The sequence below is a fragment of the Corvus cornix genome, chromosome 12 (genome assembly GCF_000738735.6).
Source record: "Corvus cornix cornix isolate S_Up_H32 chromosome 12, ASM73873v5, whole genome shotgun sequence".
Taxonomy (NCBI): Eukaryota; Metazoa; Chordata; class Aves; order Passeriformes; family Corvidae; genus Corvus; species Corvus cornix.
Genome location: NC_046342.1, coordinates 3,299,276 through 3,316,474, shown reverse-complemented (window position 1 = coordinate 3,316,474; position 17,199 = coordinate 3,299,276). Strand labels below are relative to the sequence as shown.

Below are 17,199 nucleotides of genomic sequence, written 5' to 3'. Positions count from 1 at the left end.
TAATTTTCTAACTTTAGAAAGGTTTGGCAGCAGGCAGGTCACTGCAGGCTACTGGTTTACTCTGCCACTGGCTGAAGTTTTATAGTTTTATTCAAGTCACACTTTTAAAAGAATAATGGCTAGTGAAATCATAAATAAGTGGGATTCCACAGCAGGAATGACCTGAAATGGACCTCACTGTACTTCCAATGGCCTGATGTCAACTATTATTAAACTACAGGTTTTATAAAGTCTTCCACTAGACGTCTAGAGTTAAGCCAGAAGTTTTGGCTCTCATACAGGCAGTGATGAAAAACATATGAGTGGTAACAAGTCGCCTTAATATCATTCTTCAGTACTAAGATGGGCTAATCTGAAGCAGCACTTTACTCTGGTATCACCCACGGTGCCAGAAGGATCAAGAAGCTTGGAAGAGGACTTTTTCTCTAGATATACTTTTCATCTCACAGAACTCAGTCTAACTTCCTTTTTCCCTATTTTTTTTTTTTTTGTAATATGAAATAACTGGACATAAGGACCTTAGGTGGATTATCCCAGTGCTTCTGGAAGAGCTTCCAAACCTGCAAGGTATGTCCAGTTTGAATAACTATTCTATGTCAATAGCAGCAAAGAGTTAAGGATGTCAGGCACTATGGGCAGATTAATAATATCAGATAATTTAGAATCAGAAATGCCACTTTTTAAAATGGAACATTTGAAAATTTACTTGCAGCTGAAATACCTCTGTGTTTACTACATGTGAGCTGAAAAACAAATAGAACTATAGTGAATTATTTAACTATCAAAGACTTGTCAGAAAGATGTTACAACTGACCACAACACTTTTTCTCAGTTATAACCATCTATGAAAATCTATTCTACAATAACAGCAGTTCTTACAGTAACAACTCAGTGTTAGCTTTCTGTAATTTGGTATTCAAGTTGGTGGGGTTTAAGTACATATCAGCAAACTAATTAAAAACAACCCACGAAAGAATGAGCTGTAGATGAACTACAACCTAAAAGTGCTCATAGATTCAGTAACGAGAGTCAAGCAGCTCTCCATAAAAAGTAAATACTCTGTAAACACAATTTATTTTGTAAACATCCTATTAATTATTACTGCTCAACTTCAATATTGCACTATATCTGACAACAGACATTTCTACAGTAACATTACTAACAAAAACCTTCCTCCTGTTTTTCTTCAGCAATTTAAGTAAATCAATGGAGTTGATAAAGAGTTAAACAAACTCCTTTTATTTCTGGAATGGGACAATGACTAATAGAACCAGAACTATTTTTAAATATAGATTTCAAAACAGTTATGGTCTTGCCTTTCTTTGGACAAAATCTGTGCACAGAGCAATGATTTGTGTTATTAATGAACACAGGGATGTTTCTTTGCCTCTGCAAAAACCACCACCGGGTCATTTAAACATTTCCTTTTCAGAAACAATGTCATGGGAAATTTGTCTCTGTACACCGGTAACACAAGTGATTTCTAAATATAATTTAGAGTCTTTTTAAGTCTTAAAACTTTATGTATTAACTCCACTCCTTCAGTATCATAACTGATAAGACAAAAAAAACAGTGTTGCTGCAGGACTGGTGTGCAACTGCCAAGCAATTCAGAGTTATTTGTTGTTGGGTCTCTGTATGCACGCATCCCACGCTGACAACACAACTTCTGTCCTCACTGAAAGGATTTTTCTTCCCATAACTCACGTTTAGAATTTTCACATCACAGAAATATGGGAGTTTTCCACATAACATCTAAAGGGTTTTAATCATATTAAATTATACTGTGATATCACCTGTATTTATTTATAAATTATAACTAATAGCATAAAAAGTGTCTGTGTTCCACGTGTTGTTTGGCAATATGAGTCTGGGTGTAGATGACCACATTAGTGAAGATAAGTGTGTCCCAAACAAGCAGTGCAGTGATTTTAGGACAGTTACACACCTCAGGAAAGCATCTTAGAGCATCTCTCCATGTGAAGTGCACTCTCCACATTCAGTCCCCTCACCTTGGGGTAGCTCATGTTCCAGGGAGAAGGTGCTACTCAAAAGCTTTTTGTGCTGAAGGATAAGAAGCATTGATATAAAGAAGGTACAGTGGAGCTTGAATTCACCACGCTCTTTGTCAAACTCATTTTCAATGTTCTGGTCTGTTAAAAGAAGAATGGACAAAGCCAGGCTTTGTCCAAGTGATAACCAGCTGCTCAGGGATTATTTAACAGAGCACTTGAGCCTGCCTAACAGCTTGAATATGTCAGGAATGGCTCTCCCACCACTCTTCCTTCCTTTTCTTTCTATTTAATGTTCCAGCACTGTCAACCAGGCTGTTCCACCCATTCTTTTGTGCTGGTTCTGGTACTCCAAACTGACTCAGTTTCTTCACTTGAAAAGAATATGATGGGGCTTTTTGTTGTTCACATTGGAGTTTTGTGCTGGTCTAGTGAGTTCAACCATCTCAGTGAACAGGCTGAGAGGAAGAGCTCGTACCAGAGAGCTGGCAGGGAGTACCTGGGAGCACAGTCAAGCTCAAATGGCAGCAGGGGACCATTAGCACAGCTGTACCTACACCTTTTGAAACACTATCTCATAAAATTCTCATGATGGTATTTTCAGAAAGATCACCGGGATCTTGGATTTTAGGCTTTCTTTTAATTCTCTATTTCTTGAAGTTTAAGCATGCAGAAGGTTTGTTTAAGTTCTTTGAGAAGAGCTGCAGAGTCAGAGCATTTCTACAGAGTCATATCACCATCTATTTACAGGGAAACTCAGAACCTCAGGAAGGAAAAAAACACACTCCCCCCCCCTTCATAAAACTCACTTCTTTAGGATCCATTCTTTGGCATTTCTTTGGCCAATGCAAACCTGGAGTCAGGCTTGATGATCATTCCTAACTACAAAGCCAATAAGGATTTCCTAATGGCAAAATGGGAAGATGAAGCAAGGACTTCAAAATTAAAAAGTCACAACTCAGGTTTCCTTACATAAAGGGACTTGTTTTCAAGAGATTTAACTCACAGAACCAATAAATATCAGTGACATATTTCAACACTACTTTTCTAGAACTTTGTGAGCAACACATGTTTTTCCAGAGTTCAAATTGGCCACTACTTCAATCACAGCCTCAATCTTTTAATAGTTGGAAATCCTAATTTTTGGCTATGTGAAAAGAAATATGCAATCCATTTGCTACAGATGCAAGTGTGGGAACAGATTTTCAAGTTGTTTCATAGGAGAACTTCCAAGCACCAGATCCAAAAGAACATTTCAGGAACATACATGCAAGTTCATCTTTTAGATCTAGTAAAACTATACAGCCAGTGCCTCTCACAAATTGAAGCCAGCTGGGACTTGGAACATCCACGTCCCACAACATCATCACACTTGATATCCTACATATGGAAATGGTGTCTCATCACTGGATAAAGCACAGGGCATTTTGTCACTTAGTACCTAAACTGCCAGGGAAGAACAGAGAGCCTGAGAGCCCAAATGTGAGAGCCCAGCCATTAAACCACTTGTCCTAGAACAAGGAGAACTTAGAAGTCTGAAAGGCTTCCATCTCCTCATCTCCTAATTAATGGTATGACCAAAGTAGTGAAGATTTTGACCTTTTTCTGAAGCTAAAATAGAAGACTGAAACGGCAAAATATTCCAAAGGTGCACAGCCAGAGATGACAATAATTCCCCCCAAAGAAACAAGCAGAGGTTCCACACCTTCTTCCCACCACTGTTCATATTCAAAGAGTCTTTCAGGGACAGACATTGTATGGGATTGCAAGAACAACCCCAAAATTCTTTCTAGGAGCATTGCAAGAGAACGTTATTTTAAACGCAAAGGAAAATCTACGGGAAAAACACATGTGAAGATTCTTTCAAGAGATTGTTACATCAGTAGAAGTACATGCCCTACCTGAATGGGCATGCAACTAGAATATTATGGGAAATATTAAATGTAGCTACATGTACCTTGTGATTCTGATTTCAGGCATATATTTGGGGGAAAGAAGTCACTACATTCTTTTTTTGTAATCTGAACACTGTTAGCTTTCTTCTTTTTAAACTCCCTGAAACAGACAGCTACAGGAGCAGCAATGTAAGCAGGATATTGCATTTAATGCTGTTATGAGCCCCCTCCAATAAGCATCAAAATGACTTTGCACAGAAAAAAGTGGTACAAACAAAACCTCAAAATTTTGAATAAGCTAAGTCAACACCCTGTACAAACCAGTGCACTCTTCTTCCTGCAGTGGAGGACCAATGAGAAAATGCCTACATAAAGACATTTTTCATATCCAAACAGGTCAGCAAGCATTTAATTAGGTGATCAAAGAAGAACTAACACCCATTTAATATTTCCCTCAAGAGGCTGATGATAGTCTAAATAGAAACATTTTTATAAACAAGACATGAACACTAAAATTTCCTGCAGCCCCTCTTGGATTGTGGAGCACATTTTCAGTTCCAAATGACTTTTGGAACTCAGCTTTCAAGGGAAACAATGTCGAGCTGAGGGCTGAATCTACAGCATTTTCTCAGAGCTTGCCACATTCTGTGGCAATTCTTACTATCTCCATTCTCCTCTGCACATAGTTTTATAGGAGCAAGAAAAAAAACCCCACCAAACAAAAAAGCCCCAACCTATGTTTATTGAAAAAATCACACACAAAACTAGCAGATTTCAGCTTTTCTTCTGGATGTAACTTAAGTTACTGATTTCCATTGATGTGGATTCCTAACATGCAACTCAGAGAAAAAAGCCCTCCTCAAACAAAAGTCAAGAGAGAATTGGGTTTGTTCAGCCTGGAAGAGGGAAGCTTTGGGGTGACCGAAATGGGGCCTTCCAGTACCTGAAGGGAGCTGACAAGACAGAGTGACTTTTACAAGAGCCTGGAGACCCAGGACAAGGGGGAATGGCTTCACACTGACAGAGAGTAGGTTTAGATGGGATATTGAGAAGAAATTCTTCCCTGTGAGGGTGGTGAGGCCCTGGCACAGGGTGCCCAGAGAAGCTGTGGCTGCCCCTGGATCCCTGGCAGTGTCCAAGGCAAGGCTGGACAGGGCTTGGAGCAGCCTGGGACAGTGGGAGGTGTCCCTGCCCATGACAGGGCATGAAATAAGATGATCTTTAAGGTCCCTTCCAACCCAAAGTGTTCTGGGATTCTGCAATTCTGTGAAATGTGTTTGCATGCAGAGGTGAACCTCTATCAATGGCAACAATAAACAAATGACTGGGACATGGGAAAAGCTGTTGTCAGGACTGAAAACTTCGGATTAGACTAGGAAGAGTTTAATTAAAGTTTTTAGGGCATGGAATACTGAGTGTTTAGGAAGTATCCTGCTGAGTGCATTTTATGCACTGCTAATCAAATACTTCCCAATTTTATAAGCAATGCATGCATGCCAATGTACCCCACTAAAAATATTTTTTCATTGAGAAGGAATAAAATAAATCATCTTCCAAGTTCTGGTGAAGTTTACTCCAAAAATTACACTACAAAGCTTGAAGCAAATGATGGTATTATTTGTAAAACTTGATTGAAATACTTTGATATAACATTAATGCCTAATGAATTTAAGTTAATATTAAGTGTAATTTTACAGTATTAATTTATATTTAAAAGAATATTTTTATATTCTTCATCCTTCATATACTAATTAAACCTCAATATTCACAACAGACTGTTTTTCAGGACCAGAGAGTGTAGCAGTGAGTGAAGCAAACAGTTCAACGGCTTCATTTGCTATTCCCTAGTCACTAATTCTGGTGTTTGTTTTTTCGTTCGTTTGTTCACTTTCCAAGATTGGTTATCCTGATTAAGAAGACATGAAAGAATATACACTCCTCCTCTTCTTGGCTTTGTGCTCTGCCAAATCTCTCACTGGTCCTTCATATTTTACACTAAAGAATATGATGCTCCAAGATATGGAGGACGACGATGATGACTACGATGACGACAATTCTCTATTTCCAACCGCTGAACCAATTCTACCACTAATTCCTTTTGATCTGTTCCCAACATGCCCCTTTGGATGCCAGTGCTATGTGAGAGTTGTCCACTGCTCTGACCTAGGTAAGAATGAATTTGTGTGTCTGTTCTCCACTGGATTCTCCTTTGGAGGATTTGTTTTTTTAAAGGATGAATTATTATGCAAGCACATAAATGGGATGCAAAGTATTCCCTCAGCTTAACTTCCACCAAAGTGAGCATCCCTGGTAACAGTTTAGCCAAAGGCAAATGTGCTCCTGTCAGTGCTGCAGGTACCTCCCAGTCCCTTAAAATGAATTGGTTTTTAATTGTGCCAATTTGAATTAGCGCTCACTGAAGTTTTCCTATGATTCAAGGCAATCAAAGAACTGTGCTCCCACCACTAGCACGGTGACAATGACATTTGTTCTCATCACAGCCCTGCCACCTTCCTAAGCTTCATCCTGGACTCCTTGTGTCTTAGAAACATTGTCTGTACATAAATTGCTGGTTTTTTTTAAAGGTGTCATTATCAAGGAATCAAACTGTGGTTAATGTATCTGGTCTACAGATTGCAAACTGCTTTACGTGAGTTCACACATAGAAAAACCCCACATTAATAGACTTCATCTTTAGATAACTACAATCTATTAATTACAGAATAATTGTTAATAAATTGGGCAGCATCTAGCATTTCATGCATCAGCATTTCCACTCAAAAGAAAGTTACTGTCCCTGTTGAGTCTTTTCTGCTGATTCGGGATCTCAGATGGCCTGAACTGCAGTGGGTTTGTAACTGATCAGCAAACTGGGTTGGGGGATTTATGCTACTGGTACTGATTTATGTTAATGATTTCTGGTACTGGTAATGAGTTATGTTAATGATTTATGGTACTGGTACTGAAGTGCTGGCAGTGGGAGACCCTCCTTTGCCCACATTCACCAAAAAACAGGTTTCTCAGCCCCACCATGAACTGAATGGCTCCCTCAGCAGCTCTCCCAGTGCCATGGACAGGGCAGAGCAGAGGTACAAAGGACCACTGAGCAGAGACCCCTTAAACCACAGCTTCTCAACAGGGAACCACTGCCCCAGATTCCATGAGGGATCCTTTCTCCAGGGACCGAACTGTTGCCCTGTAGGACAACCCATGCTCTGAGGTTTATTTCACAGATGCAGAGAGCTCACAAAGAGCAGCCCCCACTCTGCTTTCATGGTCAGGGCAGAAGCAATTCCTCCCCAAACTATCCACACATTGATGGTACATTCTTACATCATTAGTTTCTCCCACTATCAAAAATTCCCTTCTACCCTTTGCTTTATGGCTGTTCATATTTTCTTCCCCACCATATTCATCAACAATCTTAATGTGTTTTGATGTTTGGCAGTTAATTTCTTTGGACTTATATACAGCCCATAATGTTTCTGTTTATGTCACATACTTCTGTAGGTTTGACATCAATTCCTCGCAACATCCCGCCAGATACTCGTATGATTGACCTTCAAAACAACAAAATCAAAGAGGTCAAGGAGAATGATCTCCAAGGACTCACATCACTTTATGTAAGCTTGCTATTTCCCCAGTTTGAAATCTTATTTAGCAATCCGAAATATTTAGATACTTTAAAAATACAAGTGGTATTTCCATCTCCAAGAATATAGATAAAAATAGTCTAAAGCTGCATATTTGAGTGCTTCCACATAGTAAGAAGCAAATACCTTCGATTTGTAAGAACTACTTTCTACAATATCCAGAAAATGTACCATATGCATCTAACCAAAAAGATTCTCAGGATTTTTCAGTTCTTAGCATGCATAGAAGCATTCCTACATCTTAAAGGCTGCAATGCAAGTGCTCCTTTTTTATCTGCTTAGCTGGAAAACAGCAGAAAGAACTTAATCTCACAGGAGAACTGGAATGGTATTTTCTGAGGGTATTTTCAAAAGAACAGAACATACAGCTAACAGATACAGCACTGAAACCAAGGCTACAAATCCAACTGACCCAAACAGAAAACAGAGGGACAGTGAATTACAGGAAAAGTCAGGGGCTTTACTCCTAATTTGTTACCATGGTCAATTATGCATGTAGAGACAGGCTTTGAAACAAATATCACTGGCAACTGATAAATCTAGATGTTTAGAGTAGACAATAATCCCTTTTTATAATGAAAGAAAATGAGAGTCTCAGAGGACTGGAAAATAGATTAAATCTGCTTTAGAATATTTATTTCTATTGGATGTCACCCTAGATCCAGTATCCCGATCTAGTTCCACTAACAAATACTGTTTTTAAATTTTCACTGAAAAAACCAAATCTATTCCATAACTTATAGAAATTAATTATATTCTATTCTCCATTAGAAAGACACGAGACAAACTAACATAAACAACATTCCTAACACATTTGGAAGAAATTCTTCCCTGTGAGATGGGGAGGCCCTGGCACAGGGTGTCCAGAGAAGCTGTGGCTGCCCCTGGATCCCTGGAAGTGTCCAAGGCCAGGCTGGATGGGGCTTGGAGCAACCTGGGATAGTGAAAGGTGTTCCTGCCCATGGCAGGGGGGTGGAACTGGATTTCTTTAAGGTCCCTCCCAACCCCAAATCATTCTGTGATTCTATAAAACAAATCCTTTCTGCCATTTTTGGCTTCTGAGCAAGATCTAAGTGTTTATGAATGAGCTTGTTAATTACTACAGCTTAAGACAGGACAGAAAAACCAGGAACCATATAAATTCATAGCTGCCAACAAAGCATTTCCTATTCCCTTGTCTTGTGTCTGGCTGCAGAACGGTCTTCGCAGCAAACAAAGGGTAAATGCACAAACTGTGGTTTATAGTCTGTGTAAAAGATCTAAGAGACTCTTATCTCCAATGACTGAGAAAGTCACTGGAATCCATCAGCAATCACCACATTATAGACCAGTCACCACTTAATTATGTGATAGCAGAAGACGCTGAGCTGCTTTGCTTTTTCTCCTCAGGTCATTTGTGGCAAGGCTGAGCAACATTTTCACAGAGAGCAAAGTTTACTTTGTACAACTTGGCTCAGTCCTGGAGTCTGCTTAGCAAAGGCACAGATGGCAACTTGGATTAGGAAGGAGCATTTCCTGTTTATTTCCTTGAGCTAACCTCATTTTTTTCAGGGAAAAATAACTCTCATTTGCTCTAATTCCCCCCCCCCCCCAATTCCTGAGAGGAGATGACTCAAGAAATAAAAAAGGAATAAAAATGAATAGCTTAAGCATGGAAATGCAGAGATGTGATTTGACATGCAAAATCACTTCAGATAACGTGTATTTTATTGTCTGTAGTAACTCATTACAAGTTCTCTGATGACACATAGAAGTGAGGAACAAAAAGCTGCCCCCAAGAAGACTCTCATACTGTACAGGAGAGATAAAATTCACAAGAGCTGGAAAATTATGGCAAATAAACAAATTCACGTGTCATACACAGACACTAACATCTAAGAAACTCAGATTAAAACCTTCACTTTTATTTTGCAGCATTATATTGAAATAAAAGATGAGATTCTGAGTTTTGAGAATTTGTCTGCATTAAGGAACAATAACAACCAAGTATATAACCCCCATACAATCCCCCAAAATATTTGAATACAAATATATTGTTTTGGCAATTCTCATGATCCACTGGCACCTTGTCAGCTCTACCTTCTGGTTAATGCTCCAGCTTTCATATTCATGTTTTTCACAATCAACTGAAATGCCCAAAGCATATACAAAGGGCTGAAGTTTGGTAGGGTGGAAAAATAAAATATTTTAAATACTTAATTGTTGAATTATATATCAAATCCATGACTTCAGGTTCATAAAGAAAGCTTTCTATTGCTCTCTCTCTCATAGGCACTGGCTTTGAACAACAATAAAATATACAAGATCCATCCCAAAGCCTTTCAACCAACAAAGAGGCTACGACGACTGTATTTGTCCCACAACCAACTGACAGAGATTCCCACAAACCTGCCCAGAACTCTGGCAGAGCTCAGAATTCATGCTAATAAGGTTAAGAAAATCCCCAAGGATGTATTTAAAGGAATGAAGTCTCTACATGTTTTAGGTAAGTCCAATTAAGTAGAACAGAAAATATCTTTACCAAAAATGGAACATATTCTACATCATTTCCATTCAAACATTTCCCCAAGGTGCAGTTTCCTCTGAAAGAGATATCCATGCTGTGGGAATACCCTCCACAATTTAGTTTCTATGTGAAGTTGCTACAAAGGTCAAGTTTTGGGTTATCCTGCAAGCTGAGAAACACAGCCTTTTAATTCACTGAGAGCTGTGACACCCTCAGAATGGACAATCAAAGCTAAACATTTATGAGTGCTTAAAATATCAGAAGTAATAAATAAAATTAAATCAGTTCTTTAGTTAGCCTATCCTACACAAAATCCCTATGCCATAAATGCTTTTCTTCTTCCCCCTCGGGCAGAAATGAGTGCAAATCCTCTTAACAATGATGGAATAGAGCCAGGGGCTTTTGAAGGAGTAAATATCTACCACATAAGAATTGCAGAGGCGAAATTAACGTCAATTCCTAAAGGTAGGTAAGATTTCCCTTTTCTAGTTCACTTATACCAGGATACTCCTTAATAAAATCCTTTAACATCTGAATGATTATTACATTCAGAAATTGTTTTGTATTTTCATTACTACCAAACCAACTCCTACTTTATTTTTCTTTTTGAACTTAGTATCCAATTGCCCATCCCAGAAGAGTTCATGCACAAACAGCACAACTGCAGTGCACACAGGCTCCCTCTCCCACCTTCTCCCTGTCAGCACATTCACTTCTCTCACAGAAGCATCCAGAGACTTGTCTCAGGAAGAACAATACAAAGAAATTTATAATATGATGTCACTTCACATCTTTCACATATCAGCCTCTCAAAAATCCTCACAGAGAAAGGATAAACTCCCCAATATTTGATCAGGGTCATAAGGGATGCAGAATTCCCACTTCCTTTATGGATTTCAAAATGTATCTCCAAGATTCTAACTGTAATTTTTAATATTTTAAGTCACACTGTACTTCAGATATGATGTTCCATGTAGTTTTGCTAAGTAAAACTTAATTTTAACATTTAATTAAATTTACCATAATGTAGTACAAAATCAAATCACTCATATAAAAAAACCCAACCTTGTACTTTGGAAGTAGGAATGAATTAAAATGCTAATTTGACAAATCACTGACCTCCACACACAAAAATGTAGCATAAAGGAGTTCAGTACAACACTCCACCTGCATTTTCTGCAGGTCAGTGTGGTATTTAACCAAATTCTCATGATTTTCAACTGCTCAAAACTACCAGCTAAGAGAAGAAGGGAGGAAATAAAGCAAAACACTATGTTCTATGCTTTAATTCACAGGGAAACCGAATGTTGGCCCCTGTACTTATTTCTGATAATTCAGATAAAAAACTTGTTTCTTATTAAACTCTTCCTGTATGCATGTGTGTATATATATATAAAATGTATATGTATATACACACACAGAAGGATCCCTGTAGAAGAGAACACTTAAAAACCCCCCAACAATAATCAAAACCAACTCACCCCAACAGTTAACTTTGAGATCAGAAAACCTCTGTTTGCCTACAGCAACACTCCCTAACAAAAACCTACCAAAACATTCTAATATCAGCATAACTCCTCCTGTCACTCAGCACAGAAAAACCCAACGTAAAATGATCCCAATTTTGTCTTTGTTATAGAGAAATCTCCTATAACGACACAGCATGAGGTCCAATATGTGGTGTCAGACACATAAACAAGGCAAACCCAAACCCGATTTCCTGGTTCATTCACCACAAATGCAAACTGAGTTTGTAGATGCTTCTCTCTGCAAATGTTATAATGGCACAAAGGTTTCAGAAAACATAGCTTATCAAAGGTATTAAAAATGTGCAATGGACAGGTGGGTGGCCTTCCCTCTGGATATTGTCACTCAGGCACCCGGAACTGTGAGCTGAAACACAACCTGGAACAAAGCCCAAACAAACAAACACAGTCCAGCCATCCCAAGTGGAATGAAGGCAGGCTGGGAAGCAGCCACATCCCTTCAGGTCCGAAGGCAGTGGGAGCAGTGCTCTCCCCAGCCCCAGAGAGCAGCAGGAACTGCTCGGTGTCGGGTGCCATCTAGACAGAGATGGTAAAACTGAGCCCAACATCAGCAAACTAATTCAGGCTGGGATGATCTTTGCTTGCCCTTACTAAAAGGATATTGTGGAAAGATTTGCCACCTCCTGATCTGTGCACTGGAAGTGTGGATTTGGAATTTTTGGAAACACAAGAGAAAACATTCTGGCATGGGAAAGAGCGATCAAATACCATAATTTTGCTTAGAGTAGTCCAAAAGCTTTCTTCCCAATCACATCCTAGCAGCTGTGACAGCACAACTGCTACATCATGTAGAAAAAAAATTACAGATCTTCAAAAAACTGTCCCTGGTTCCACAGGCTTTGACTACAGACTGAGATAATTGCACAGAACGCAGGATCTATTATGTAAATAACATTTACATCTTGGACAAAGTAACTGTGGGAGTTGTTTAAGGGAAGCCAGAAAAATTACCAACTTTTGGAACTCATATCTCATAATTAGCATATATCCTTCCCCATCTTTTTTTCTCTTTTAAAGTTACTATTTTAAACCAAATTATGTTGGTGATTTTCTGCATTAACATACTTACATGTAATACCCATTTCTTTGATGCAGACAACCTCCCCAAGATCCTTCACCCAATTCTAAACACAAAGGAAAGAAGCTGTTTGGAACATAATAAAAGTTCCAACAAAAAATAAACTGGCTTGTTTTTCCTCACACTGAGCTTTTTTTTTTTTTCTTTAGAGTTGCCTTCCAGTCTTCTGGAGCTTCACTTAGATGACAATAAGATCACAGGAATTGAACTTGAGGATTTTAACCGTTACAAAGACCTTCAAAGGTAAAACTCCCAGGGAGAATCCTTTGATTTGTTAAAATGTCATGCTCAACAAGATCTCTTATTTGATACTTCTCTTGTTAATGGGAGAAAAGAGAATTAAAAATTACAGGTGTTTTAGTAAGAATTGCTTAAATAACACCAAACTTTAAACCCCAAACAAACCCCCACATTGGTCTTGTTAATACGTGTTTTGCCAACAGTCTGCAATAGAAAAGTAGGACAAGAACAAAATATACCCTTCCTAAGCTCTTCTAATTCTCCTAAATTTATTCTCATAAATACAGCAGCTGGTAAAGGAAACAACTTGGTAAGGGCTTTCAAATGCTATGGGGTTTAAAGAAAAATGTGTGTTTCTGAGGAGTGTATCACTGAGGTAGGACAGAAGGAAGTTCTCTCTGTAAAGCTCAGTTAAGAACTCTGAAAATATGGCTGAGCAGCACTGAATTTGGGATTTGATAACAGAAACTACTGAACTGTCTTCAGATTCCAACTTCCATTTCTGAAGAAATCAGGGAAGAATGGAGAAAAAGGGGATGACAGGATGGGCACAAAGAGCAATTCCAAATGACCTGTGTCTCCAGCCTCTGAATCACCTGAGGAAAGCAGGCTGAAGCCTTATAGCCAAAAATATAAGAAAAATCTGGAAATAGGAAAGAAGGTAGTTCTGCTTAGTAAAAAAACTTTATATTTTAAAAATAAGCCATACATTAAAACCACCTTTCTATACAAGAATTGCTATTTGCCTGTTTATTAGAACAGCACTTTTTGTTCCTGTGACTATACTTTGCAGCTGTACTACTTGATAAAAGGATATGATTTATTTCACAAGCAGCTTGATGTTTGTAATTTAAACACTTGCCACTATAGTTATAAAAACTGCAAGCAAAACTGAACAATTGTTTGTATCAGATAACTGATAACAGCTGTGAGCCAATCTTCTTTAAGTGGAGATTAAATTAAAGTAAAAAATAAGTTAGATCAATGGTGACTTTTTCCTATCAAAGGTAAGATTTCATCATCTTCCCCCAGTTCTTTTCTCTCCCTGTGTTTACTCCTGTGTATTTCAATCTTAAAAAAAAAAAAAAAGCTCTTCAATGCTGTTGTGAATCTCAATTAGTCTTTAATTAAGTGTTCCTTGTACTATTTCTAGGCTAGGCCTTGGCAATAATAAAATCAAAGAAGTGGAAAATGGAAGTTTCGCCAACATCCCAAGTATACGTGAAATCCACCTGGAGAAAAATAAGCTGAAGAAGGTTCCTCCTGGATTACCTGAACTGAAATATCTGCAGGTCATACACTGAACTTTATAGACAGCTCTGGGAGTTCTGAGCTGTTTGACTTTCCCACTGTCACACTGATTAGGTCACAGCCAAAAGGCATAATTAACTGACACATATATTTTCCCAAGACTCTCCTACTAGGAGAGCCCAAAATCATAAAAGCTTATTAAAGAAATAAAGAAACTCAAACTGCAGCAACACCTCCTGGGGGGGGGGGAAGACAACAAAATGCTAAACTCAAAAAATGTTTCATGAAAATGAGAATATAATACTGCATCATTATAATTCTTACTACAAGAGAACATAAAATTGCATTTTAGGACAAAGTTCCCTAAGAATAGAACCCAATTATTCCGAAAACAATGATAAAATGCCATATGACTTTTCCTTGTGGGAGAGACTGGGGCAGGAGGAAGACTTTTTTTAAAGATTTAACACAAATTTTAAACTCTTGTTACTCTCAAGGTCTGCATGGAACTGACATTGTAGCAAACCTCAGTCACCTACATGCCAAGGAATATTTTGCCCATTTTCATTCTAACTCCTGTATTTTTCTGTTCCTATTGCTGCAGGTTGTCTTCCTTCATTCCAACCATATTGCCAAACTGGGAGTGAACGATTTCTGTCCAACAGGACGAAGGAAGAAGAAAGCCCTGTACAGTGGCATCAGCCTCTTCAACAACCCTGTCAAGTACTGGGAGGTTCAGCCTTCAACTTTCCGGTGCATTTTAGCCAGGAACAGTGTTCAACTTGGGAATTTCCTCAAGTGAGACCCAAGTTGGTTGTTTCAAAAAGCAACTTGTCCAAATCAATTTTACAATACTTGAAATTTGCAGAAAAATGCCGATTTTATGCTATTTAACCGTTTACAAAGTATTTGCTATTTCAGAGGTAATTAATTAGAAACAATATGTTAAGTAGGATCCATTTTATTATTTGACAATGTTCAACCTACATTTGAATAATTTAAACAAAAGTCTTTATATCTTACAGAAGGACTCTTAAAAGTGGAACTGGAAACTGTATTTGATGTTTCCTATTATAGCTGTTAAATTTCTTCCTTAAATCACATAATTTGGATATATTCTTTCAAATAAATTCTAAAAATCACGTGGAAGTGACTTTTTCCACAGAAAGGACATTTTTCTCTCCCAGAAAGCGTTGTAAGAAAAGTTACAAAACCAAAAATTATCAGACTTGAAAGGCAACTTCTTGTGCCATTTTTGATAATGAGCAAAGATGCAATAAAAAGCTACAATACTGTCAGGCCATTGTCTCTAAGCTACAATATATTCTTACAATCTCTCGAGTGAGATAAAGGCAAGTTTGATATCAAGAACAGAAAAAAGCCTTTAAAAGTTGTTGGTAATTTTTCCTTGCAACTTTAAGAGGAAAATATCCTTCAATGTTTTGCTATTGATAGAATTGGATGCAGTCTGAACATTAAAAGTAGGATTCAAGATTTATCATATGCTTCAAGCTTAATAGGAATGACTATTAAACTCCCTTTAGGTCAGCACAAACATTTTCCTTTATCCTGTAATCGTGTTTTTCACTTTATTCTTTTCCTCTTTTATATGTTGACATCACACGGGTTAAGGATCCCTCTTTAATGGAAGTACCTTACAATTGCCAAAAACAAGCAGCTGGAACTGCCCTGCCCTTCCTGTGCAGGGCAGCACACACAATTCTCAATACTGACAGTACTGTATAAAATGGATATTTTAGATATCTATTTAGTGTATATTTGCTATTGGGATTCAAAATAAATTAAATAAACATACAGAATACCTGCATGTGTATACTTTATTACATGGTAGCTTACGTCAAAACGTTCTGAGATTATAACCAAGCATCTTTGTGACTCTTCTCTAGACACCTCCTCTCATGCTCCTTTTTCCAGATCTACAGAGCTTACAGGTCACTTAACATTGCTGGTTTGCACAAAATTAAAAATCCAAGCCTTTGGAAAATTGCACAGACTCACAGAAGAAAATACTACAAAGAAATAATTCAGTTCCCAATCTCTCAGCCTTCCTAAGTACACCATGCAATAAGCATCAAGTCTAATATCTCAGTTCTTCTCATCTGCTTGTCTCCTGGTAGTTAATATTTTGTTAGCACCACTCTGCTGCTGAGACACAAAACTATGTGAAGAGAGGAGGCAGAGCAGACCAGGGGAGGCTTTTACTGAAGAACAGTATTTGCAAATAGAAATTCTGTAACACACTTCAAAGCAGAATAAAACCAGAAGACTAAACAGAACACCAGACCTGAAATCTGTTGATGACCAAGCATCTTTCTATTCCTGGCTTCTGAAGATGCTTCTAAGGAGTGCATTTCCTAGCAAATACCAACATGCCCTTAAGGACAGACTCCCCTGTCTCACAGTCCCGTAACAACTCATAACCCCATGTGGTGTTCGTAAATACAGTAGATAACAGAAAACTGATTACATTTCTATGACTCACTGATTTATATGTATTCATGAACACTCATGCTAAACCAGTCACATCATTTCAGCAACACCAACAAAGAAGCTGATTCCAGTTCTGTAGCTTAACTGAAAGAATAAACTCAGTGTTGTGCAGTACATTATTCTACACTAATTCACTGGTAAGGTTTAAAAGGAAACACAACAGGGAATGCAAACAATTCCTTATCTAACTGGGGTTAACAATGGACAACAGGAATGCTTGTACTCTCTAAACCTATGAATTCCTTACAGGTATTTGTGTAAGAGTTTGACCAAATTTTGGGCCTGCTGTTGAAGTCCCATGATATTGGGAAAGCTTTGTAAAAATGTAGTAAAGTCCTAAGTGGTAGAAGACCATATAGTCTTGATCCTATCCTTCCACAGCCTTAAAAACCCTCTTGCTTTCTCACTCTTTCCTCTTGGCCATGCACCCAGACTGAGAAACTTCCTACAGTCAGCACCCACGGATACATAGAACATTCATAGAAGAAACTGCAGCACTGCTTTTG

The 17,199-nt window shown here is 38.2% G+C and overlaps 2 protein-coding genes across 2 annotated transcripts in view; one reads left to right on the top strand and one right to left on the bottom strand.

Moving 5' to 3' along the window:
* The window catches only part of LOC104683194 (centromere protein P), a 113,080-nt gene that overhangs the window by 45,445 nt on the left and 50,436 nt on the right, over positions 1-17,199 (bottom strand). The window lies entirely within an intron of this gene.
* On the top strand, positions 274-16,010 carry ASPN (asporin). The gene is made up of 8 exons (XM_010389896.4): positions 274-567; positions 5,804-6,074; positions 7,418-7,530; positions 9,832-10,045; positions 10,421-10,531; positions 12,841-12,934; positions 14,085-14,223; positions 14,787-16,010. Exons 2-8 carry the CDS (start codon positions 5,828-5,830, stop codon positions 14,982-14,984), a joined length of 1,116 nt encoding a protein of 371 aa, XP_010388198.3. The 5' UTR covers positions 274-567; positions 5,804-5,827; the 3' UTR covers positions 14,985-16,010.

Bases quoted from the DNA above. Each gene is read 5' to 3' on its own strand.
- ASPN (XM_010389896.4), top strand. From the start codon at position 5,828: ATGAAAGAATATACACTCCTCCTCTTCTTGGCTTTGTGCTCTGCCAAA. The intron at 10,046-10,420 runs GTAAGTCCAATT...CCCCTCGGGCAG, and splicing joins GAAGTCTCTACATGTTTTAG to AAATGAGTGCAAATCCTCTT. The intron at 12,935-14,084 runs GTAAAACTCCCA...TACTATTTCTAG, and splicing joins CGTTACAAAGACCTTCAAAG to GCTAGGCCTTGGCAATAATA.